Source organism: Chelmon rostratus, chromosome 4, assembly GCF_017976325.1.
Source record: "Chelmon rostratus isolate fCheRos1 chromosome 4, fCheRos1.pri, whole genome shotgun sequence".
Lineage (NCBI taxonomy): Eukaryota > Metazoa > Chordata > Actinopteri > Chaetodontiformes > Chaetodontidae > Chelmon > Chelmon rostratus.
In genome coordinates this window covers 22,868,331-22,895,874 of record NC_055661.1, presented here as the reverse complement: position 1 = coordinate 22,895,874, position 27,544 = coordinate 22,868,331, and the positions used below count along the sequence as shown (strand labels likewise).

Genomic DNA, 27,544 nt, shown 5'->3' with positions numbered 1-27,544 from the left:
ATCAGACACTAATGAAGGCAGAGGAAACAGTGAAAATATTTTCTTGAGATCACAATATAGAACAAATTTGTGTATTTGTATTTAATTTTCAGCCAACTGTTGTTCAAGGTGCGTCCAGCTGCGGTACTGAGCACCTCCAAATGTATACAGTTTCTCTCAGGCCTGAAACTCCACAGGGATCAACAAACAGACGCAGCGGGATCCTCACCAGGTCCATCTTGTCGGTCCACTGGAAGTCATCCTCCACTGTACGATCATTTAACCCGATCCAGGTGTTGTCATGGCTCAGACCTGAGTGAAAGTAAAGCACAGAGGAAATTAAAAGGAGAAAGAAATGGGACACACAATCACATAGACAAAAACAAGCATTACATAGCCCAAGAAATAGCATCTAAGAACACAATGCATTCTCATAATACAATCTTATTATTATTATTAGAAAATGCTACGGGTCTAGAGCCTTTGTATGAATGGGACATAACACCTCTCTGGCACTTCTTAACAAAGAGGGAATATCTTTTAAAGAGTTATTAGTGAGGTTTTCCATTCAAATGTAGCTTGAATTTTCACCAACTTTCCAGATATTGGCAGAAGGAAATGTGAATTAATGCATGTTTCCACCCACTACTGTGATATATATCACTTGGTGCATCAGTATAAACAGTTGGTGACGCTAATTCTCCAGTCAGATGCCATTAAAACGGTGCAGAATTAAAAGAGCACAGTGGAAACCAATCAATCAGTGGAAAACCATCCAATGGTTGAAGTCTCTTCACTGATCCACAAATGTTTTTTGCCAGCGCAGTGACAAGTAAGTCACATGTTTCATGTACATGATGATTTATTTGATAAGTTTGTTTCCTTTGCACTTTGTCGCATTTTGCTGTTATCGATTTTCTATTTTGTTCTCACCTCAGCCAAGTGTAAAAAATATTTTTTTTCCAATATTTCAACTATTCCTCATTTCTCCTCTGGGTTTTTGTGGGCAACTGGAAAATGTGCATAAAAACAGATCAATGAAAACACACTTGTTGTTTTGGATTGCAATTCATGATATTGAATTCACTTCATGATATTGTGTCCAACCAGCTGTACGCTGCATTGCTCTGTGGGTACAACATGAAAGCAGCCATGTCCGAAAAACAGGGGTTTAATTCTCTTTAATGCATTAGACATGTATGTACTCATGCTAACACACAAAGCAGAATTTCCTGACTTTTAGTTCCCAGGATGGGTCAAGCTGCAAAAATTCTGGATCTTACACTTCCCCGAGGGCAACCAATAGAATTTGTGCCCAGTAAAAACCACATCTTTGAGATTCCACACCCACAGCTCTGAGATCTTCCCTCTGGCTGCAGCTGAGAGACGAACAATAATGGAGATATACTCGTTCTGTCTCTGATGCACTGGTGATGAGATTTTTGTTTGTGTGAAAGCAAATTTCACTAATGGTGTTTTGGGTTAATCGCATTTGCGTGTTTGGGGGCGTCGGTGCGCACGGTTGTACAGGCACGTGCACGTGCATGCACATATGTAATGGAATTTCAATCATGGTGTATGTGATTAACATCATTACCAGGACCATTAATTTTCCTAATGGCTATGATCCCCTTATTGCAGGGGTGGAGACGTCCATTTTCGAGGCAATTAAACACACTTTTTGGTAACCGTGAGCGTGTAGAAGAAAGATGGATGCTAGACGGATGACACTGTTCTGGCACCTGTCCGAGACAGACGGTGGATCCAATCTTCCAGGGGCATGCTGCTGGTGATCTTGGCTTATCATCTCTATCATCTTGGCCGCTTGTGGCTGTGGAGCACAGCCAGGGGGTGAAAAGCTAAGAATGAGGACTTGAAGGTTTTTGAGGCACCAAAGAAAGAATGTACGGGCATTTGTATGCTGCCTGAGCTAATACGCAGTAAAACTAAAGTGTAGCAAATAGCATTTGCAGATAATTGATAATTACTTCATTAAAATGCCAGATGGGACTTTGCGACACATGACAACCATTCCTAACCATTTCTCACAAGTCTCTTAAAATTGTGTCTTTCTGAACGGTGGAAAAATGAGGCCACATAACCCGTGACACTTTCACATCTTTTGCCCACAAATCAACAATAATCTAAATTGAATCAAGCACCATTTTTGCCTTGATACTGGTGTTATTTAATCCAGTTTCACCATATTGACACTTGCTTTTCCTTAAGTGGACACAAATGGAGTTACTTCCCCCGCTGTAGGGATTTTTCACCTGTTTCAAGACAAATCACATCCTTAGAAAGAATACGAGTATATTAAATGTTCTGTCACAGACACTTATGTCAGCGCCTACATATATCACCATTTCATTGCAACAAATGGTGATACACAGTTATTTGGCTGAACAGACTCTGCTCCTGAGGGTGTTTTTCAACAGGGAACGCAATAAACCGCCTTCAAGGGCTGTTCAGAGCCGAACCAGACAGACATTTATCACTGAGCTATGGAAGACACATAACGCAAGAGCTGCCACTGCCAAGTATGGTAATAATAAGGTGGAAGAGTAGATATCAATCAACAGCCAGTAAAATCAGTGTGTAGCAGGATGGCAGAGTGATAGCTGGTTATTTTATAAAGGCAATGTAATTGTTATTTAAATTGATTGGTGACCGGTGTAAGTGTGATTGGTGACTGTGAGAGTCAGCAGGTATTTCTTGAGTTACAGAGCTGAGAAGATGGAAGAGCAGCTGATGCCATAAATATTTCACTTTCAATTTCCTGTCTCCTGGATAATTTAACGATTCTGTGGGTTCCTGATCAGTTCAGATTATTTCACCTTTGTTTCTAAAAAATCGTGTTTGGTGTGGTGGATGGCTCTGAATGCCGCAGCACCCATGAGCCTCAGCTGCTGTTGCTGATGAGAAAAAGCTAATCAGAGGTTCAAGCCAAAACTAGCAAATTCATGCATTTGTCGCTGCAATGGGGAGCAAAAAACAGTACTTGAAACTTAAAAGTTGGAGCCAAATTAATCTCTTACTGACCCAGAATCTGAAATTGAAGTTATTTGAACTGCAGAATGCATCAACAGGTTCTTACAATCAATTACAACAATAATCATTGGTTTTAGGTCAACCAACTAGCCTTTAGTGATGCAGGAAGTAGAATTTTAAGCTCCATGGCTAAAGCTTTTATAGCATTGTGAGCATGTTGCCCTGATAGCATTAGCATTCAGCTCAAAGCACCACCAGGCCTTAGTGCAGCCATAGAAAGCTACTTGTACAGCTGCTGGTACGGCCATTTACTGAAGATTCAGCAGAGATTTTTATGCCCATCGAGCCGTGGAAATGCTCCAACTAGCACTTACCTAACGCTGCAGAAAAGAAACAGGACTTTTATGAACAAAACACCGCATGTCCAAACTTATCTGCCTAATTTAGGATTTCGTGCTGTGTAATCATTTTAGAAAAAAAAAAAACACCAAAAAACATTTAAGGCCACACTGTCTGTGCCAAGTCTGTCCTCTCTTTCTCCTCAACCTCCGCCCACCTCTGATGAAGTTCTGCTCGGCCAGGCTGTGGATGCTGGCCAGGTGTCCGCTGTGCTCCCTGCAGTCCTTCTCGGCGTCCTCCCAGGTGTGTCTCCGGCTGAAGTAGCGGTAGCAGTGGCCGTGGAACTTCCTCCATGTGTGCTCGCAGCCCTCGGTGTCTGCAGGTGTGTACAGGAGGATTGGGACAAAGGAAGGGGAGGTAATTTAAAAAGGCAGTGATTAGTCAAAGGAAAATCTCTCTGGCAAGAGAAATGTGTTTTTTGTAATCACCCACAGCCGACAGATGCAAAAGAATGATAAAGGAGAGGAGTAGGAGGACTTGAGACTAAGGAGATGGATGTGAGCATTATTTTTTTGAGTATTTCTTTTTGTATTCACTGTGCCTCGTCTTGCCTCGTCTTACATATTGCTTCCCCCTCCGTCCTTTATTTTGTTGATCCCATCTTGCCTTAAGTGCCCTTTGTGACACTCCTCTCTGTCTCCATGCCTCCGTCTCTCACTGTGTCTTCTTCTCTTTTATTTGACTTGGACTTTTAATCCACAGCAGAGGCAAGCCGGCGGAGAGATGGCTTAGTCCAGTGAGAGGGCGTTCTAATCTATTCAAATGACAACAATCCTTAGAAATTGCTTCCAGTGCACAGCGCTCGCTTGGTAATTAAGCCCTGTCACAGTCCTGTCAGCACACCGACTCTCCCTCCACACATCCCTCCATCCCTTCCTCCTCCACTCCCTTCATCTCTCGCATCTATCGCCCCTCATCTGACTGGGGGTTAGCTGTGTGACTGCGAGCAGTACACGTCAAATGTGGTGCATGCTTGTGCGCATTGATGTGGGTGTGCAAATGTGTGTTTATATCTGAAGATGTGGAAATGTATGTATAGTTCAGGCTCGATCTGTCAGCTAAGCCACCTCGAGATTCCCCCCCGCCTGTGCCCCCTCCCTCCCTACAGTGTAGGGATCAGGGAAAAGGCCTCAGCTTTTCCTCCAACAAATCTGAAGCGACACCAGTAAATTGGGCGGTGCAAATTGGGCCGTATGGGTCTCTGTTTAGTATGCAGAGAGATGCAGTTTTGGCTGCGGAAAGAAAAGGAAGCGAGGAGAGGAGTCCATTATGAAAGTCCTTCTATACTGTAATATGAAAAAGCGGCCTCAAAACCTTCATACTCGATGAGAGTGTAAGTGCTTTTCATACCGTTAAGCTCTCCTCTCCATTCACTATGTTGCTGAGGCACAATGCTGTGAAGTGCAGTGACACCGTTTCACAAAATGCAATGCACGGGGTGATAGCAACACTGCCTCCTCAAGATACAGCTACATTTTGTCTCTCACAGTGAGGTTTTGCAAAAAAAAAAAAAATCAGCTTTGAATCAATACATTTGCTTATTTCACATAAATGCCTATATTCGCTGTCCTGCAGAGGCGCTACGTGAATGCCTTCAGTACAGTAAGTGTAAGTGACAAACGCACTGACAGTGAGTGATGATGACGAGGGATGTGTGAGGAAAGTCCAGCGTCTGTCCAACACGCAATACAGCATGTTACTGAACTACTCATGTGTTATACAGTAAACATAAAGCTCTGACAGGTCAAAAACCAGGCGCAGATGAATGCCTGTCGCAACATTCACGCATGCATGCTGGCTGCACGGAGAGAGGTGAAGAATGAAAAGAGTCATTTTGCATATATCTGGGAAATTTATGGAGGCAGGTGTCTGTCCGGTTTTATCACTCTTCGATGCTCTTGTGCAATTCAGCAATTGAAATTCATCTTTCATCCACTTTCCTGTTTGACATGCAGCCATTTAGTCGTGCACAGCAGTGCAGGTCTGGTGGACATGGAGTCCTACACAGGATAGAAGCAGCCAATCCCCATGGTTACAGTGAATCACAGGTAGGGTTGAATGAGGAACCTCACTTTTTGGTATCGACTGAAATGTGTCTGTCAAGTCCTGAAAGCTGCCTTCGGATTGGATTTGTGGTCTTTTTTACTTGATGTTTGATCAGATACTCAAAAGTTGGCAAATTTTTTAATATTTTATATTTGCATTTATGCAACAAGACATGGATCAACTAATGTTCACAAATATTACTTAGCATTTCTTTACATATGAAATTAGTTTTTTATCACACTGCAGACATTTTGAGAACATAAATCCATGTCAATCACATAAATAAATATGACAAAACTGACATTAAAATACATTCCCATCATTCAGCCGTCTAAACCGAATATGCAGAGTACTTACAGACATTATTAGACTGAGATCTGTCACACACTCAACCTACAGTACTGAATCATCACCTCAGTGTTTTGCTTTAATAGTACTACTTAAGTACTGCTTTTAGCAGATGCATGTTGGGTCCTTAAAGTAAGAAGCACTTGAGGATTTTGCCCTGATTTTAAGCAAAATACAGGCAAAAATATGAGCTCTCATGTCTGTTTGTTGGTCTGATGCAAATGTTCAAGACCACAGCACCTTTAGAAACTCAGGTCGGACAGTCAGTGGGGACACTGGACTAACTTGATCCTCTGAGCAGCGATGTAAGTTACTCTGACGGTTACTGTAAATGCAAATGTGGAGAACTGCTTCACCACTTTGCCAGCTCAACTTACTCCTGATCGTCTGGGAATTTAATCTGATGACCTCGAAACACGCTGATGACATGAAACCCAATTAGCCACTTTCGAGTTTTCAGCCTCCTCTGGGCGGCTCGGTGGCTCACTGGTTTGCTCTGCTGCCTTAACAGCAAGACGAGCCTGGGTTTAACTCCCCATTCAGCCCTCCTCGTTTTATAATAGATTTCCTTTCGCAGTGCACAGTGGGAGCGCTGATGCTTCTGAATATGAGCACAGTATCTGTCTATCATGCGTTGGCAATAACTTGATAGAAAGAACTGAATACGTACAAGTAAAGTTTAGTAAAGATGATTTCATTTTATTGCTTGGAGACGAGTGAAAACCATTTTACATGTGAGCTCAGCTGACAATGTAGGAAAATCTTGTTACCCTGAAAATTACTTTAGCATATAATGAACATCCGTTACATTCAAGCCCTTATTGGCAATTAAATCTCTCTGTATTTGGCAGTAAAAGAGTTTCCCGGTGAGTGTGTCTTTTATGTCAGCATGATTGGTTTGCCAGAGATGAAGGGGGAAGAAACCGTTTGGGCCTCAACAACTAAGAGGAAATGCATCGACAGTCTGTAATTATTCTCACTGCCAGAGGGGGGAGACAGAAATTCCATTTAAATTGCTGATGATCCTGGATAAAAACAAATGGTGGCTTCAGAAACTCATGGAGAAATCTCTTCTTACAGGCAACAGTTAAATCCATAACATACAGTATGACTGCCTGCATATCAGTATTAAGGTAGGAACACATATAACCTGTCACACTGTGCAGGGACCACTTATATCTTTGTTTCCATGTCTTTTGCTGTGCTTTGTTCCATCCACATTATGATTTCTGCTTTATCGAGAGGGTCATCTTTGACCAACCAATTAATTTCGCATTAAGCATTATGTTTCTTTAGCACACTAAAGGTCATAGGTCAAAGGTAATAGTCACCAGTTCTGGTTGCCTCCCACTTTGTTCCAATATGCAGAAATACATTCCAGGATCTCCAAGACCCTGTTGATAAATTACTGCGAATATTAAATGATTAGATTTGACAATTATGGAAGGGTTTGTCTTATATTGGACTTCAGAGTTTTGCTTTACAATCAGCATTCTGCAGACGTACTCCTCTTCGCAACGGCAACAGTATGCTTCTGAACAAGAAGCATGAGATTAGCGTTAGGTAGAACAATGTTACTCCTGTCATATCTACTCTTGTGGGACCAAAATCAGTCACCGCTGCTGTAATATTCTCCTCTTTCACTCAGTCATCAGACCTGGAAGCTACCTGCTCAGTATATTTGCACCCATGGCAGCTGGTACCATTGTATTAGCATTGGGAGAGGGTCCAGTTTGGCTCATGAAGGTGGACAATGGGTTGTTATCTACAGGAACAGGGACAGGACAGTCAGGGCAGGTGTCACACAGACAGAAAAAAATACACTCATCCGTAAATTAAACACACACACCTTCAGTGAGCCACACATCAACTGCTGTGGGGTCCAGAGTGGCAGTCAGCCTAGAGTCCGTACGAGTGTAACGCACAGGTGGGGGACTCAAGTCACGTGACTTGAGACTTGCGCAGGAAGTCTCAAGCCCTCAAACATGAGGAAATCACTGAAACATGATTCAGCGATTTCTAGTGCAATGCGTGTGCAAACCTGGCAACCGAGTAGGATGCACAAGACCAGCAGAGGGCAACGCATGTGGCAGCTATCATGGAGGGGGCTCGTCCAAAAATATGGATTCAAGGATTATGCTGCTGCTGATGTTAGTAAAAAGGGAACGGCAGTATGCACAACCGCATCCGTCACCACAAAACTCCCACAGAAAGGTACGTGAATGCGTATTTTTAGCTAACTTATTGGCTGGTAAAACGTTCTTATCCTACTTTACATTAATTTTCCATCCCTGCTTTATGTTAATTTTACCTGTTCTTTTATGTGAAGCACTTGGTGCATGTGATTTATTTGCTGTGAAGCACTTTAAGCTGCAGCTCTTGTATGAAAGGTTCTACAAATAAAGTTTATTTTTATTATCATAATGTGTGACTTGCCGAGTGCTGGCCACATGAAAGCCTTTAAATCAGGAAACAAACTGCAGGCTGGTTGTGATTTTTACTTGGACATTTGCACACATACATAAAGCGATTCAGCGTCCGAGGAAGACAAAAAAGCAAAGACAGACAAACTAAGTGCATCAAACACGGTAAGATCCAGAGTGGGCGGACAGAAAAGGGAAAGAGACAGAATGAGAAAGTGAAACAGTCATAGAAACAGAGAGCGAGATGGAGAGCGAGAAAGAAAAGCAGAGATAAAAAAATAAACAGGCATGCGTTCTCCCCCTCAGATCTTCAACCTAGTCTCTGCTGATTTCTTCTCCCACTCGCTGACAGTGAGGCTCAAAGCCCGACATCACATCAACCTCTTCAAATATTTAGACATTATTCAAGTCGTCTTCTTTTTCCCGTTTTCCCTCTGTCAGCCGGAGAGAGAGGCGGGGGGTATGTTTCAGCGATTAATATTCCCACAGACTTTAGTGAGCGGCAGTTAGGAAATAAAAGGCCATACACTTCCAGCTGACTGATTGGGTCGTTTATCCACATCACCAAGTGATATTTCTGCCGCTCGCCTTTTTTAGATCCCCTGGATGATGAAGCGGTGTGTGTTTGCACGTGTGTGTGCGCGCTGCCATTTTGCCTCCTCCCTGTGTGACTCTTTGAAAGCTGACAGCTCAGTGTGCCATTTGCAAGAGGGCAGATGACAGCAGTCCAGAGAGAGAGGAAGTAAGTGTGAGCGAGAGAGACATAGGAAGGCAGAGAGAGAGAGATGGAGATGAGGGAGAATCTGCTGATGGCCGGTGACGAAAGGTGAGAATGTGAGGAGACTGCGAGAGCGGCTGTGGAATTATTAACGGTTATCATGAGTGCGGTGTTGATTAATGGAACACACTAATAGTGTGATTCTCACAATTAGGAGTAATGGATGTTACAGTAAAACAGCCTCAGAGTGCAACATGAATGACTGATCCCGGTCTGAAGGCATACATGTGTTTTTGCGGATTGATGCTGATGGGGGAGGTAAAAGCGAGGGCAGCGCATGCTCTTGCGGTAAATAGGCAAAAAGTCGGTATTCACATGGAGTGTGTAAGTAGCGTAAAGGTAAGACAGTGCACACGATCCATGCATTTGTGTGGATCCATTGTCTGCATCTTTGCTAGTATTGTTCTAGAAAGCGTGGGCAGGTGATGGTCTGTCAGCGTGCAGCTAATGTAAAGCACACATATCAGTTTCTTCTGCGGGATGCATTAGTCTGGCGCGAGGTCAGGAGGTGTGGGAGAAGTCAGCAACTCAGAAGTTGTGTTATTTGTTATATGTTGTGCGCTCTCAGCTGCCAGTCAGCCAGTGATAACTTTGCCTACGCACGGCTTCAGTCGAGGACAGGCCTTCTCCGGAGTGCTGCACAAGGTCAGTCACTGGAGTTAAGATAATGTTAACACGTAGAGTGGCTGCTTGATAATCCATAATGTCTCGTTTCCTATTTCTACACATTTTAAATAAAGACTATGGAATGTGTGGGTGTGGAGGCTTTGGAGCTGAGCCAAGCAATAAGAGCAATACAACAGAAATTGACTATATTTTTCAACTTGCTCAGGACACGAGGAATTAACCTCTGGAACAAAATTTGAACTTTCACACAAAAGTCTTCTTTCTCCTAAAAGGGCTGCTGCACGTTACTGCGGTGGAAATAACCGTGGGATGACAGTAAATGAAAGACGAATGGAAGTGCAACACTACAAGCCTGACATCATAACTTGGATAATAGTTTTCTTGGGGAAAATTAGGAAGAGGGAGTACAGGAGCATGCTGCACAGCTCCAAGTACTGTTCAACACCTCTCCATCAGAAACGTTCATTAAACATTAATGCACAGTAGAGGAACACTCTCCCTCCATATCTTTCTCTCTTTTCATCTACTGTAACACCTGCTCTGATGCTTCCTTTCTTTCTTTTATTCACAGTTTTTTTTTCCCTGCCTGAACCTGATTTGCTCAGGAGAGAAGAATCACTGTTGCTTCAGGAACATTGTCTAATTAAGCACCTTGGATGAGAATAAGTTACTCCCTCATCTCTCCAGCTTTCCTGTTAAGAGAGAGAATTGGCAAGTGAACACAATAGCATATGGAGCGAGATGCTGCCTCGCTGTTATTCCATTTGAATAGCCTCTGCCAGGCTTAGGCAAAACTTCAGGGATATTTTATGTGTGTACCTGCCTGTGAGTGTGTTTGTGCACCTGAGTCTCTCTTCAGGAGACCACTGTGGGCCTAGAAGCTCCAGGTTCCTCTTTTCTCAGTCTTGGCAGGTGTCCCTCTCGACATGTTATTAGAATGCATGAATCTTCATTAGCATTAATACCCTGTAAAGACCCAGAGGATGCACAAAACTTCATTTGGAGCTGAGCTTTCTGCTGAGTTGCCGGCTTAGACAGTGGCAGCTGAGCGGGGAACGTTGGCGAACTCAGAGGCATTTTTTCTCAGCCTCTGGGGTCATCTCTGAAAGCCGATGCTGAGTCACAAAACCACCCGCTGCAACAACGCGAAAGTAAAACAGAAAATACCAAACAAGCAAAGAACGAGGAACTAATATTAAACAGCAAACTGCGGCTTTCAGATCACAAGTTCAGCCCAAGTGCTCAGCGTCCTGTGGGTTAACAACAGTGTAAAGAGGAGATAAACTTAAAGCGACATACCTAATTGACCGATGGGATTTAAGAACGGACACCAGAAGCAATGGCATGATGTAACTGACGCCTATGATAATGAAAAAGAACATTCATACTATGTAGTATATCTCCATTTCTTACTTTCTGTACTTCCTGCTCATGGCGACTACAGCTGTTAACGGAGCACTCCACCAATTTAGCATTGCACCCAATTTTACATCAACAACAGACAGTACAAAACCATACTATCATCGCTTTATTGCACATATTCTTCCTCCTTTTCAAAACCTGGCACCTCCATTACCCACAATGCTCGACCTCTGACAGTTCAGCTGGAGTTCTTATGCTAATAGTTGCAAATGCAGCCCCGAGCACCTAGCTTTAAGAAAAGATGAGGAGCAGGCTACAGAGATCTCAGCACCCCCAGATCAGATTTTTTCACTTTCAAACTTGTACTCTCTGGCCCAACTGACACTGACTCAAGTGGCTTACTTGAGGACATTTATCAGACTGCACACAGCTCCCTCTGGAGCCACAAAATGCATAATATAACATTTTTCACACAACCCCCCAAGAACTGCAAAACGACCGCGATGCTTAAAATCGTCACTTCCTCTCTAAGGTTAGGGTAGAACTGTGGTGGAGGCAAATAAGCTATGGTTAGGATATGGTTATGGTTAGGCAATTACAACACGGAGAACACCACATCCATCCTCCTGCAAAACATCAGATCAGATATACACGAACTCATGCGTAAGCTTGTGAAAGTAGTTGCTTGGGATGAGCTGTTTCAACAGGGCTGTTAAATCAAAAGCATACTCAATATGCCCACAATTTCTTTAATTCATTTACCCCCTAATGACTCTAAATTAGAAGTAAATTGCCTTCACTGTAAGCGTGAGAAGATGAATATGTGACAGAAAAGGTAGAATATGAAGTGGGATGGGTTTGAGTGAGACAGTGATAGAAAGTGCACAGTGATGGAGTGACAGAAGGACTGCATCTGGTGCTTTCCAAAGCACTCCCCAGCGCTGCTAGTCAGCTCGGTCTGCTCTTTTCCTCATTAGTCTCAGTGTGGAAGCCACACTACATCGTCTGCAGCACTGGTGTTGCTGTTGGCGTCAACGTGCTCAAAAGTCTTCGTATCTGTCTGCCCCAGATTCACCCGGCGTCCTCTTTTTGGGGGGAAGTTGTGCTCTACTTTTCTCGAGGTTCCTTGTAACACTGTCTAGTTTTTGTTTTCTTGCCTGGAACAATCTGACTTAATACTGGATTTACACTGGTTTCAATGGATAGTGGTGGTGTATAATGGTCTCAATGCACTTTGTGAAGGCTGCAAACCCAGGCAACACACTTCCAGGCGAAAGTCATTAGCATGCTGCGCCCGAGTTAGCGTCTGTGTGCTGATCAACCACGAACTGCCAGTCATACTTGCCAGTAGCAACTGTGCAGCCAACTGGGGGATTTCTCAAAAAAGACCAAACGTCAAATAAAAACGAGTCAGTATTAATGATTTGACTATGGGAGCAGGGCAAAGAACAGAAGAGGTGCAGGAGAAGATGGATGAAATGCTGGTCTTGTCTGTGAGTTTAGGGTGGAGGCAAACATATTCCTCACAGATAACCAAGCAACAGCCAGACACCTTGGGATTAATTAGCTGCACAATCCTTTTAACACAGGCTTTCTGTTTCCAATTTGTAGATTATTTGTTCTGTTAGGAAACAGAGACAAAGGCTGCAAGAGAGGGGGTGAGAGCTTATTTCCGGTGGATTGGATTAGTGCTTTATTAAACTGGTTGTTTTGTAACTATGAGTTATTGCACCCCACCATAATTTCACTGCGTGGAGTTGGAGTGATGAGTGAAGCTGCTGTTGGATAAGAGAGAGAAGACATCTTTTCATATTTGTAAGGGTATAAGGGGCAGGTAGACTTTTGTTTGTTTGTGTGTGTGACAAATGCTGCATCAGTGTGCCACCACAGGAGAAAAGAAACAGAACAAATGGAAAATGGGAGTGTTTGTGTGAGCTTTTGTGCTTTTATTTTTGTGAGGACAAATTGGAGTTTTAGACCTTCAACAGTGAAAAAGTGGAAAAGTGAGGACATTTTGCCAAAACCTCATGTCTCCAAAGGGCTGTTTGAGGGTTCCGACTTGGTTTTATGGGTTAGGGTTCAGGTTGGGCATGCAGGTGCCATGGCGATAAGGTTAGAGGCTGAAGAATTCATCAAGCATGCAAAAATGCATGTATGTGTGGCTGTGTTAGCTGAAAGATCTCCAACTTCACAGCTCTAAGAAAGCATCACACACACACACACACACACACACACACACACACACACACAGAGTCACTGTAAAACAGCAGATGCATCCTGTACACACACACACACTCACACAGCGACACACAAGCACACAGAGTGTGACAAAACCCCCCGCTGAGCATCAGAGATGAGAGGCACAAAAAGATGCAAGAAATGCAAGGAGTGACAGCAGAAAGGTAGTGGGAGAAGTGAAAAAAAGGAAGGCAACATGAAACAGAGGTGTCTACAGTAGCAGAATAGCAAAGTCACAAATCCACACTTACACATTATGTCGTTTTTCTCCCTAGAAAGAGCGAACGACGGATAAAAAGACAGACTGGAGGAAAGAAGCTGATGAGAAGAAACCAGCTAATGCTTCCTCTGTCACTTTTCACTTCAGTCAGGCTGAGAGAGATTTGGTTTCTGCCTCCGCTGATTAGGCAGCGAGCCAAAAAAACAGCAGGACAGGCTCAACAGTCGGTCTCAGTGCTGGGATGAGAGGAGAGTGACTGATGTCTGTGTTGCTTTAATCACAACTGCCTTTTCTTTTCAACAAATATTAGTTCATTACTGAGACAGAACTGTTGAAAACACAACTGCAAGAGGACGGATCCAGTTGTTCCACACTGCTGCATTTACAGAGATGATCATTAAAATAACACGAAAACTTTTTTAACAAAAAAAAATCAGGAGCTCAGAAATTTCAAAGAGCGTTCCAGACAGAAGTGGCTCTAAAGCGAACTCCTCATCAGCAACAAAAACTTGAAAAATGTTAACATAAGTGTAAAAAAAAGCAGAATAACAAGCAATCCCCTCCATGCTCTCAGTGCTTTCACTGGAGGACCTTCAGCCCTGTCAACTTGCTATTATTGACTCTCAGATGGGATCACCATGGTAACAGGCCAGAGGGAGCCAGCAGCCGACCGGATCTACGCAGCATCTGTGGCTGTTAGCTCACAACGCATGCACCTGAACATGCCCGAACACACACTCAAGAACACACAGCAAATGAGACAGAGAGCTGAACCACTTTGGAGAGACAGGGACCAATTGGATGACATTTAAATGGATGGAGGCCTCGGCGGAACGAAAGACTTCATTTCCATCGTTCATGTCGCCGTTCAGACCCCACCACCCTCCCCGCCCCTCCCCGGATATCAAACTGAGATCACGTCGAAACGGCAGAGCAACGCCTGTTGCGAATTGGACTTCTCACAGCTGAATCCTATATTTCTGCAAGAGCGGAGCAGCGAGAGATAAAAGCGACAGGAAAACAGAGACTTCAGATTTACACAATCAGACCTGCTGCTCCCAATCAGCCATTCAGGCAGCAGCGCAGCAGGAGAGGAAACGTACGCACAGCCCCAGTGCATGTCAAATTGAGAGGCGCACTCCGGAGGTGTGTGTGTTTTTGGGATAGAGGAAAGAAACGCAACAGTGAAGGCTGGTAAAATCAGAGCCTGTGAGACTTGACAGATCAAACGTTTCTACTCCTCACACTTTAATGACCTGCCTTGATTTAAACAAGCTGCCCATTCAAGGTGAGGCTCGAACTGCCTGAAATTAAAACACAGCAACCGCATACAACTCATTTACTGTGCAGGCTTTTTTTTAATGTTTGTTTATATATGATCTGCACCACAGGAGTGGCATGAATATTAAAGAGGCAAACATGGCCACAGGGAAATTACAAAAAGCAGCTTGTAAAGTTACACTTGCTGTGGTGAAAGATCAAAAAGGGCAGCTAAGATTAAAGAGGCACTCGAGCGCTCGAATGAAGTTGGAGGACTTTCAAGAAACAGAGTGATCAAAGTGAGGCGGCGAAGGCTGAGATATCTTGATGTTTAGTCCCTAAAATGAGAAACCAGAACCGAAATCACTGGATTCTACGTCTCCCATAATGCAACTCATTAGCATCTTTTGTTGCACCCTCCCTGCCTGTCAAATGCTCTAGTCTTTCAAACCCCACAAAGTCTGTTTGTGACTCGCGTTCATTTTCCTAAAAATGTGCACCCAAGTACCCAGATGACATCACTGTGACATCATCAGGGTTACTGTCTCTTCCAGAGTCAAAGAAGACAATTTTACAACAATTTAAATGTGACATGAACAGAGAGGGGAATAAAACGACAACGGTATGTTCTCTAAATGAAAACTGACTCAAAGTAGTGGTGCCAACCTTTTTGGTTTATGACCTCTTAAGGCAATCTACTTGTGACCCGGTGGCAGATCACACTATGTCTGTGAGCTGTGACTTCAACCACAGAGTGATTCCTGTTGGCCTAAAGGGAACTATCCAGCATTTCACGAGAAAAGAGCCGAGATAAAAGAAAAGTCTGAGGAGAAGAACATCTTCCTGTGTCCCAGAAACACATTTTCCCCCTTTCCTCCTAACCAGTTAATCCTCTCGTGACTCCTCACATTTATCTACCAACTTGTGGCGAGGTCTGGGCCAGCGAGCTGGGTTAGAGAGTTTAGCAACAGATGTTGGCGCAGCGATGTAAACAAAGGCGATGAAGGCTTTTCCGCGAGTCGACTCGAGCAGGATTGTGACGGTTTAAGTCAGTAGCTGATGTGTGTCAGTGGGTGCTGCTGTGCCAAACTGTGGCAGTGCAGCCAACAAGCCTGCACACATGAAACGAAGTGAAAAGATAATTTGGTGGTTAGTTCTTTGTGTTGTGAGCATGTAATTTTCTCTGTTAGAGGCTGCCAGAAATACTTTGGTTTCTACAGCATTTAAAATGTCCTGCTCTCGCCTGCTGCTTCTCACTCTCTCGCTCCCTCCTCCCTCTATCGATTGCTCTGCCCTCCGAGTCTCAGATCAGACCAGAGCACAGCAGTAAAAAGCAGAGAGACACTGGAAGCCAGGGATAGAAAAAAAAGCAGATATTCAAAGTCACAACTCTTCTGAGAGTTAAGGTCAAAGGTCATGCTAGACAGATAGACCTTTGCTTGGTTTTTTCGTAATTCAGAGCAGTCCAGATTCCTTAACCTCCCTCCTCGTTTTCTCACTCGCCTCCTAAACATCTCTCTTCATCTCTCCAACCGTCTTTCTTTGTTTCCATTCTTTCATTTTTAATTGTGCTATTTTAAATCTTGTGTTTTAAGAGATGTAGAGTTTGCATAATTGAGTAATTGCTTGGCTCGCTGGAAAGGAAACTCCAAACACACACATTTACTCTACTCCCACATTGTACCCCTGTACCTCATGTAAGAAAACAATCAGGGAATTGATCAGCATTCATTTTTTTATGATCAGAAAGTATAAAAAGCTAAAATCAGATAAAAGGAATTCATTAATTTGGACGAGACCGTACCTTTTGCAGCACAAATTGTTTGGAGTGAAACTATATTAGCATGCAGCTGATGTGCACTAATTCACAATTTTTCTCTTCAATGTTTATAATTGGAAGCACTTTCTCAATAGGCAGGACACAGAAGACATTTTGGATGCATGAGGTGCTGAAATACAGGCGGAAAAATGGCAGTTTTTCCATTTAAATTGTCAGAAACCCAATCATCAACTGCGATGGATACAGCAGCTGCTGGTTCTCCTCGGCGCTGTTTTGCGCTGGCATGTCGGCTTTGTTTTCATGTAACCTGCAGTTTGTGAACAGCCTCCTTCACGGCCGCCTTCTCACGGGGGAATTCCCGTAATGAGAGGCGAAACCAGCTGGACGCAGGTGTTCTGTATAAACCTGATGCATTATTCCAAAGGGCTTCCCCCGCCCTCCTCCTCTTCCTCCACCACCTCTTTGTCTACATTCATATCCTCATCCTCCCCTTTCCACCGTTTCCATTTACACATCCTCATTAACTCCATCTTCTTCGACCTAGTTGTTTTCTCTCCACCTCTGTCTCCATATGCTGCTCTTCCAGCATCAACTTATTCTCTCTTACCACCATCTCATAACCATTCCCTTCCCCCCCTTTATCTTTCCATCTTCATCCTGCTTCCTCCACTGTCGCATCACCTTGCTTCCGCACCTTCTTTGTCTCATCCTTCTCTTCCTCCACTGCCTTGTTTTTTCTTTTTTATCCATTTTTGCCATCTCCTCACACTACACTCAATCATTTCCTCCATCAGTCCACTTCCCCCTATCCTCTCCTTTCCCCGTCTCCGCTTCCACCCACCTAGTTTTCATCCACATTGTTACCTTTCTCACAAGTAGCTCCTCCGTAGCTGGGCAGACAAAGACACACAAAGGAGTTGATCTCATCGATGCAGGTTCCTCCATTCTGGCACGGATTAGACTGGCAGTCGTCAATGTCTGGGGGAGAAAGGGGGAGAGAAAAAGAGAGGGGGGAGTCAGATGTTGTACAAAACGCACACACACACTTTCCAAACGGCTACTTTTTAAACTACCTGCCGCAGCTTGTTACTGAACAAACCCCTGAGAGATCAAAACTTTTGGAGAGATTAGAGGTGTTTCTGTGAAAGTTATAATTAAAGCGAATTGATTGAACTTCATCAGCGAGCGGTTTGGGATGCACTGAAGCGCATGATGCTAATTGCAATGTGTTTGCAGGACGTGCCGCAGTTCTGCCGTCAAACCTGAGCTGAACGAGCGAGGGAGAGTACGGAAAGAGAAAGAGACAGACAGAGAGGGAGAGACGCGGAGATTCGAGGGAGGAAGACGTTCAGCTGGATGAGCTTCCATCTTCAACACTGCCCACGCCGATGCACAAGTCGCTTTGCTAGTGGCAACAAAAACCCGCACGCACATCCATTTTAATGTGTGGAAGAGTGACCAAAATGATGCAACCAGTCAGAAGGCATCTCTTAGTAAGTTAAAATCAAGTCTAAATGCTTGTGCACGACGCACACAGTCACAGGCAAATTCACACATATTTCGCAGAGGAGCTGCAGGGGTGAGAGTTCTCACTCTGTTGAAAAATGGTAACTGTATTTCTCTGGCTGATCTGGGCCCGGGGGCAAAATCATTAAAACTGCAGCTGGTATTCTACAACTGAGTGAGTCCCTGGGGCCTTGGCAAGAGGTCATGGGAGGGGAGGGGAGCGGAGGGGGAAGTGAATGGAGGAGGAGAGGCTGGGGAAAGTCTGTAGAGAAAGTGGGGATGGAGAGATGCTCAAAAACAGACAACAGCAGTGTGAAGGAGAGGTAATGAAAACAAGGGTGGGGGGGGGAAGACAGAGGTGATTTGCTGCTGCGAGTCTGGGAAGTTGGCAAGTTTCAGGGTTGGATTACAGGGGCTTTGCAGGCAGACAGCGTTTGGGGCGGAAGAGTCTGTTCGGATAAAACAGCGTGACAGCTTCATTGCTGGTGCCCCGCTTTGGGCTGGCTGATATTAAAGGCTGAATTAGATGCAGGAGGTAGAAACCCAGCCAGAGGAGTCAGAATGAGATGGTATTCGTGTTGGTTTAGCGAATCGCTGCATATCCGTGTATAACTGCCTGTCTGTCTGACTCATGATGGGTTGGGAAAATAAAGTATAAAAAGAGGAGAAAACAACAAAGCAAGGATCGCAAGTCGCACACCGACATCCCACAGCATGAAAATGACAATGAGTTTTAAGTCCTGTTCAGATAATCTGACATCGAGGGGATGGTTGAGCCACATTTATAGGAGGAAGTAACCACAAAGGCGTGATCACTTTTTAGCTTTAAAGGCCACGCCACTGATTTTACACATGGAGCTCAGTCTACTTGTCACAAGGAGTAATACTCAGACTGTTGCATAATGTTTTCAGTGGCTCTGGAGAGGGCTCTTCAAAGTTTCAAATAAAAAACTCTGGTTATGTCAAAGTGATGTAATCAGAGTTATCTCAGCTTGGGCCTGCGTTACAAACTGGCTTTGAAAATAAAAAGGTGGAAATTTAGGAGGCAGAGAGGGTTTAAAGATGCTGTTGAGTTATGAGAATCGTAGCATCCATCAGGTTTGCAGCTTGACTTTATTAGGGACTGAAAATCAGGATATCTCAGCCTCTGAAGCTCAGTCTCCACTGTTATTTCTTTAATGTGTCTGTCTGTAGGAGACATGTCATTCAAAATTGCTGGAAGACCTCTTTAATCTTGTTGTATATATGCATGATCAAGAGTGCTTTGTTAAAGGCTCTAATAGTTGGGAGATACATGCCTCTAGATTGACATCAGCACCATCAGTCACAAAGAAAACAGTCGTTGACAGACAGAAGCATTACTGATAAAGATACTGGCAACTGACTGAAAAGGTACGGCTGACTAATGAGGTGTCCTGTGACGGCCATGAAAGCTTCGCTAATCCCAGGCCTTTATTAAAGCTTAAAATAATATTATCATTAACGTTTCAGAACTGAGACCCAGCAATCAACAGTGAGCAAAATGCTTTTTGAGGGAGAAAGAAAACACGAAAATGAAATGACCTCTCTTCGTTTTTCCTTACAAAAAAGTACACCAAACATTTGAAACCATATCATTCCACTGCAAGTACTTCAGCAGCAAATGACGAGGACAGCTGGACAAAACAGGATACGAGCCGTAAAGATCCTTATGATTTATGACTACATGGGTACAGATCCCTGAAGGAACCTCTGAGGCTCTCCATGTAATTGAAATATGATGTATGATGAATGACGGACATTGAAAATATCCCTCCCTCTACACTGTGAACCAACAGATGAGCAGTTTGCTGGTACAGCTGTTCAAAAAAAAAACAAAAAAACCAAACAACTTCTGGGCCTAATATGGGCCAGCATCTGGCATCATTAAGCACTGTAGCACTGAGGTAAGGAGTCCAGGAATTTTAGGAGCACTGGGGTCAATAAAGTACAGCTCTGAACATCAGCTATTAGAGGGGCCACAGTAGGCGGATGGATGCTATCTGTCGCAGGAGCCAACATAGTGATACTCCAGACACTGGCAGCTGGCGCAGACTGACCTTGATCTCATCAAGTTCACAGATGTCTGAAGAAATTCAAGCATAAAAGGGTTCAATAACTACCAGACTAATCCTTGCGGGCCAATCAATACTACAGGTAGCTCAATGGTATGAGATGGGCATTGTCACTTGCAACCAAACAAATGGCCGCCCTTTTTAAACTTGATAAGATAAAGCTTTGCCAACGCAAGATTAACAGGAACAAAGAGCAGGTTCAGATTTAGAACTGACAGGCTTCACTCGCGTTTGCTGTCTGTGTACAGAAAAGTATACAGATGATAAAAACTAACTGAAAGAAATTGCAATACAGATATGCCAAAGATGCACTTGAGGTCATCTAGAGACAGTGTGCAAGGTTTGTGCACCAGATGATAAAATCTGCACATATCGTGTTCACAGTTTGACTATAATCATGGGATCAGTGTCAGAAATGTTTGTTTGTATTTTGTGGTCATGTGCAAAAATAATGCAAATGGTGCAAATATTGGCCTTCAAAATCCAGTATCATATAGGCTGCAACACTCATCTGCAACAATCTTCACTTGAAGTCCACCAACAAGTTTTTAACCTTCATCAGTGGATGGAGTTTGCTCAGTTGTCACGGAGAAGCCATCACGTGACCCAAGTATGGAACTTCAGTCAGGTGGTCGTAGTATAATGATCATAATGGAGATGCAGTTGAAACCTCTAAAAAACATTGCTGAGCTTTTCTGTTTTTGGTCAAACTTCTATTTCCATAAGCAATAATTAAAGATCCCCTCCAGACAAGCTTTAAGACATATAAAATGACTCACAATAATAATAACGGTTTATGGTTTTTATTCTGGGCAAAAAAGTTAATTTACCTTGTTAAAATCTACTCATTCTTTCCCATTGAAAAATTCTGAATCTCTGAATATGCAAACATGGTTAATTTCATAAACTACAGGACACGTCTCCTACTTCACTGAAAAGTTTGTTTGTTTCCAGTTTATGTGCACTGGAGGCTTCATGCAGGTTGCGTACTCGACCGTGATTGGCTTCTGAACTAGTTGTCAAACTCAAACTTTCCTCTTCAGCAGATAAATGTGTCATCCAAGTGAGCGTAAAACTAAATAGCTGATTTTATGAAACGTTATTATTACCGCTGTGCACCATATGGCCGCGACAACACATTGTTCCTCAGCGGCTGCTGGTGTCCACCTGCCTCACCTCCGCTCAAATGGAGCGACGAGGACCGGGGCAGCAGGCCCGTCCGCTCAAAGTCCACTCCGTCCAACTGGCTGCCGAGTCTTTTTATTCCCAGGATGGCGAAGTCATGACCCGTCCTACTCTGACTCTGATTGGCTTGTACGCATTGCCTTCGTTGGTTGGGTTGGTTAGGCCTAGACATGCGGAGCGGGATTGGATAGAGCTAGTGTGAGAACATCAGGGTAAGCCAATCAGAGGCAGAGCAGGGAGGGTCATGCCTTTGCCATCGTTGAAGAAAAAAAAAACACCAACTGGCTAAATGAGAGAGAACAGTCCAACTTAAGCAGGTGGCAGTGTGTGTGTGTGTGTCTTTGACTGCATTCGTGCACTCGTATGTGTGTGTCCACCGCTCTCTGGCTCGCTCCCCAGTACAACAAAATCAGGCCTGGGCACTCGTGCGGTCTCCGGGGAGTCGAGGAGAGCAGTGCTCCACTTATCTCCTGGCAGACAAATGGATGGAGGGATAAACAGGTGCCAGCCACAGTGGTAATTGCTGGGTGCCGCTAACGCACTAGCGACGCTACCAGCTTTTCTTTGAGCCAACGTTATTAATTTGAATCCGTCAGGGGAGGCAGCGAACGGATGTAAAAGTTGATGTGGTTAACAAAATGGCAGAGGGGCCACAGATATGAAACTGAGGTTTAAACATGGTTCAGTGGTGATTGAAAAACACATAGTTTGGATGGGGGATGTTTGATTGCAGGATAAATATGTAACCAGCTCTTATTGTTTACCCCCCGCCTCTCTGTGTGTATCTGAGGGTGGCTGACAAGTTTGAGGACAGAGGACGTGGAAATAGAGACACAGGAATATGGGGGAGGATAGCGAGAGAGCAGCCAGACAAACCGGGGGTGGTGTCGGTTGACAGAATATCCGGAGGCTTACTGGAGGCATGTGTCGAAACCAGGGGTATGAATAATTGAAAAGGGACGGAAAAAGAGATAGAGAGACGAGAGAAAGAAAACGACAGAGAGGGAGAAGGCCCTGGGTCAGCCTTTCCCCTTCTCCCTTTTGGGATTATTTGCCAGTCGAATAGGTCGGATTAAATTCTGATTACCAGAGCTAGGTTCAGACGGAGATCTACTCCATCACCTGCCTGCCCTGCTCCGAGCACAGCAGCCCCTCTTTCGTCTCTATGACTTTTGCCACCTCCGAAGGGTCTTTTTCTACTTTACAACAGTGAGATTTATGCTTTCGATTCTCGGCCCAGCCGCGGCGTTCGTGGATGCTCAGGCCAAATAAAAAGCAAACAGCTCCTTCTCCATTTTATAAATGAGATCTCAGCCGTAATCAGCAATTTCATGGCTATGAATCCTCGTGGGTTTTGCCAGGAAGAGGCCAGCAGAGAGAGAGGGGGTCCACTCAGATGGTAATAAAGGCTTGGAGAGAAGAATCGATATTTCAGCCAAGGACTGGCATGCATTAAAACGTGGTATATTATTGTAGTGCTTTAGTAACTAGGCCATAAAAAGTACAGCGATAACTAGCGACTAACTTTCTGCTGCTATCCTGTACCATTCAGTAGGAAATTACTTTTAAAAAGGACAAACTCATAACATGACAAATGACACATTTGTTGTCCTTTTAATAACGAGGAAGTGGAGAACAGCCTGTGCTCGAATAAGGAGGCAGGATCCGGACTAATAGTGGCTGATTTAAGATGATTTAAGAGGTTTTTTCATCTGCGGATAAAAGATTTTCACTTTAAATATTGTGACATGACTCTAAGTGAGTATTAGAGCATCCTGAGAGGTCTGTGGATTAATTAAAAGCCCACATTATACACAAATGACAACATAAAAGCAGCACTCAGTGGATTTGAAGCTGTTGGTAATTTCTTACACCACAGATTCCTGCTTTTAAGGTGTCAGTTGAGCAGCATGAGGCGATTTTGTCTGAGTCTAAGATTGATAAACTCAAAATTTTTTCTCCGGAGCAAAGATCAATGACCTTTGATATGACATGATAAAATGAATTATGAAGATTAGAAGGTCAACAATGGCGGTTTGAAGACACTAACTATTCTTGCCTTTCAATGGTCAAGGGAGGGCTTCATAAAGATCAACTTCCTGAAAGCTTCTGAATATGACTGGGTCCTGCATGAACACACACACTTTGGTTAAAGTTTAGATTATTTCACACAACAGTTTTCTGAGTTTTTGAGGGTTTAATGTAATGAAAATAGCTAAGAATGTTTTTTTAAACTTTAATTAAGGCTTAGTTACAGAGAAAGACTAAAGATTTGAAGTTTACAGCCCTTCAACATCACTCATTCTGCTGCAGAGATGTAGAAGTGAACTCCGGGGCCAGCACACGGTGACAAACTTCTGGGTGTTTTGGCACAATAGACTGAACGTCGGAGACTTTTAACCTTAAGAATTCCCCCAGTAGCACCTTCTGCAGGCTAATAAAAGATGAGTTTGAAGACACTTTTTCAAATCAATCCAAAACCTTTCAGAAATATAAAAACAAGTCCAGAGCTGTCATCTCAAATTTGTACATTTCTGATTTATTGTATTGTATTTGTATGGTATTTGTTGTCATTTCTAATACAAGAATTGTCTGTATAGATTTTGAATATTTCTAAATGTTCTGAACATTATGATACTCAACCACACAGAAATGTCTGTATTCTCATCACATTAAAATGACTTCTTTAGGTCATCTTTCTGGTTGCGTAGCAGCGAGTTGTTTTGAAAATGTCCTATTCTCAACTCCAAACACTCATAAATATTCACCCACAACATCAAATAAAAGAAAATGTCAAAGCATTCAAGATTTTTTTCTTTTTTCCTTCTTGCATTTGTTGGCTTTGACACAAAAATAGCTACAATTTCCTCTGCACGAGGTTCATTCTGAATGTGATTTTAAGTGATTGCTGTTCCTGTGTTTAGGTGTTTGTGGAGTAGCTGGAGTGCAGTGGAAAGAGAGTAAAGATGACAGCTGCCCATTTTAAATGCCAAAACTACTGCAAAAATCTATTAAGAGGGTCAAGATTGCATCCATTTGCCTGTCAACCGAATGAGCACTGTGGGAGCAATGACATTCAGTTCTATGTCTGAGTTTTTTTTGAGAGCTATTTAACATTTGTGGGAAAAACTCAGTCAAAAAGTGCTTCATTAAGTGAAAAGATGAAGCAGTGACAATGGAAAAAGAGACCAAAAAAAAAAACAAAAAACGGTTAAAGAGAAGAAAGGCGACATTCAGACAAAGCGTGAAGGAAAAAAAATCCATTGGTGAAAAGACATTATTGCGCATGCATTTACAGCCCGGCGTCTTTTTGTACATCACAGTTGTGTTGAGTCACTGCGCGAGTACACAAGCAGAGGTGAGCAAAGCAAATCTCATTATACGTTGTATATAATCCGTCCTCACCAAACGTCTGTTGGTGGCAGGCACGGGCATTTGAAAGCCAGCCGAACAGAGCCGGAATTGCACAGTTTTCTATGTAGACTAAATGCCAGCCGTACAGATCAAACAGCAGTCTGATCAATTACACAGAGAACCTTTGAACCAGTAAATGCCACCCAGAGACTTCACATCTGACAGGGTTGTATGGAGGGCATGAAGGGACAATATTAATGCGACAGAGGAAGACTTTTTTTTGTCAGCTACATGGGAGAAAACTCACACTCATTGAGGCGTACTCTCTGTCTGTGACACACACTGACAAACACACTGGGCGCCAGTGTGCCCCCTTATCAACCGGCAGCAGTGACAGATCTGGTCACCCTTTTTACATTCTCCTAATTGCCTCCGAACCACAGCCGACATTATGTAAAAATAAATTGACATGACATCCTGTAAAATGAAGCCTTTGAAATGGAAATGTTTGTCACACAAAGGTTTTTGCTGAAAGGCTCTTTGTGTTTGTCATCCTTCATTGTGCGAGACCCTGGATGATTGACTTCCTTTAGCTAGCTGAGGGGCATTGACATTTCCATGCCCTTCTACAAAGATGGATACCTTTCTATTGAACCGCCGCTCGTCCAAACAGCATGCCCACTCAATGGACCATGTTGTGTTGCGTCGATAACTATAAGGCTGGTGTGTGCCGTGTGTGTACAGTAGCGTGAATGAGCATGAGCCTAAAATAGCATTTTTGTTGTGTTTATGTGGATGTATGTGTCTGTTTGTGCAAAGATTGGGTTTGTAAAGAGTGCAGGAAAGACCCACACTCCTCAAATGTTTCTCTTCTTGAGTGTGTGTTGGCAGAACATATTGTGTGTATGTATGGGTGTGTGTGTGTGTTTGCAGAATGGATATCCACAGCTGCAAGCATAAACTTGATGTATGTGTGTTGTAGTATGTGCTTCCAACTTCTAACGCTTTCTGGCTCTTGCACATGTTGATGAATTCTGGCAACAATGACTTAAAGCTGCACTAATCAATATCTTTATATTGCCAATAGATCAAATAAATATGTGTAATATGAAAGGAGTCATGTTTAGTGGCCCCACGCAGAATTATCACCTGACTCTGCAGTTCCCCTCTGCTCTGGAAAGCCTTTTAGCATCTTTCGGCTCATTGTTTCGGTTTTATCGGGCTGCCACTTTAATATTCTGGTTCAGTCTCAGCGCTGTTAAACTACAGATCACACCACTGAAGTCGGGACCATCAAATTGCACCATTAGACCTCCTTCCCTCTCAGCAGCTGAAAAATAATACAGGAGTTTTCTGTGTGGAAATGGATTTTTGTCCCAAGATTAGTCCCTTTTGCTATCTCAGGAAAAAAGATGTCGGAGCAGCCCAGCAGAGGAGATTTAGGAGTAAAGTTTAATAGTTGTTCATTTTAAGTTTTTTACCTGAAAATACCTTCCATGTTCTGTGCACTTAAAATTCTTGCAACACATTGGCTTAAGCAACAAAATGATCGACTTCAAACATATGAAACCTGGGTTTCTACCCCATAAAAACTACAGGATTACTGTGTGGATAGCGCAGAATTAAGACTATTATCCCAATAAAAATCATATCATAATTGAGGATTATTAGCCGGATATACAGTTTAGAGTAGATACTGTATATTGGGCCTCTCAGAGGGATACAAGTCCCCTCATGGTCTTCATAATTTCAGAGATACTTGAAAATGATTGCAGGAAGTGAGTTGAATTCAGTTTTTATGAAGAGGCCATATAAAGAGAACAAACCCTGCAAAAAAACTCTCTAAACCACTTTTTATGAACTTTTTTTTTTTTTTTTTTTTACATAAAATTAGATATTTCTGTTCAGCAAATAGCAAAGAAAGGTGAGTAAGCTATGCTAAGCTAACGGCAGTGTGCATGAGATATGGTATTACATATGACATGCAGAGGAAACTATAATATGATTAGTCGACAAAACAGTCCCACCTCGGGTCCATTTAGCAGCTCATCTTGAGCTTTTGAGCATATCACATGATCAGAACAGCTACAAAATGGTCCCTGTGGGGGAGTTTATTTTGTCAACTGCTCTTTCCCAGATCAAGAATATCAGTCTCAACCTTTCAGGACGAGAAGTCCTTAAAGTGTTCAGAGATAAACGGAAAACTATCTATCCATGACAACTGGAAAAAGTCCCTGCTGGTGAAGATTATGTGATATGATTAAAAACTCCACAACAGCTACTCAACGGAGGCAGTATTTTTCTCTCAGTTGCTGCTTTCAAGCGAGATGTTTAATGTAATAGGGGATACATACTGCACATATCTGCACATGCACCTGTGAGTGTGTTTGCCTGAATGGACAGCGTGTCTCCGTGTGCATGTGTGTTTGTGCGTCTGTGCCAGCAGTATACTATAGAGTCGCAGGCCTTCAGCTGTGTTTGGGTGCGGGTGGATTACAAAGGGATCAGGATCAGCAGGGAGAAGAGGAAACAGACAGACTACACAGCAGCTCTGGTACAGCCCAAGGCTCTGCGCTGCTCTCCAGAGAGCTCAGTGCAATGCTGATCAACCTATCAGAGGCTCCGGCGTCTGGAGAAAAGTCCTTCATCCTGGGGTTTCTGGTGAAAATATAGAAAATGCTTCATCCCTTTTTCTTGGCTAAGATGTTAGGATGAGCAGGGATGTGTTGCCTCACCACTGGCCCCAGACGCAATTACATCTTGGAGCCCCGACGATGTACTGAGAGCCCCACGCAGGCAACGATCCAAATCGTCTGGGTTTACCAGACTTTCTTGCGCGTCGGGGGGAAGTGAGCAAAGTGAGCCTGAAACCTGCCTTGTAGACACTTCCAAAAAATCACACTGCGGCGTGAAATACAAACGCGGCAAAAGATTCATCTTAATTCATGTGTTGCG

General features: G+C 43.4%; 1 protein-coding gene across 1 annotated transcript in view; it reads right to left on the bottom strand.

Annotated features, from left to right (window-relative positions):
- The window catches only part of ncanb (neurocan b), a 102,442-nt gene that overhangs the window by 13,337 nt on the left and 61,561 nt on the right, over positions 1-27,544 (bottom strand). Inside the window, exons 12-14 of the mRNA XM_041935386.1 lie at positions 17,316-17,429; positions 3,527-3,685; positions 209-291 (exon numbers count right to left, since the gene is read on the bottom strand). Coding sequence (XP_041791320.1) covers positions 209-291; positions 3,527-3,685; positions 17,316-17,429 — 356 coding nt within the window. The remainder of the gene's footprint in view (positions 1-208; positions 292-3,526; positions 3,686-17,315; positions 17,430-27,544) is intronic.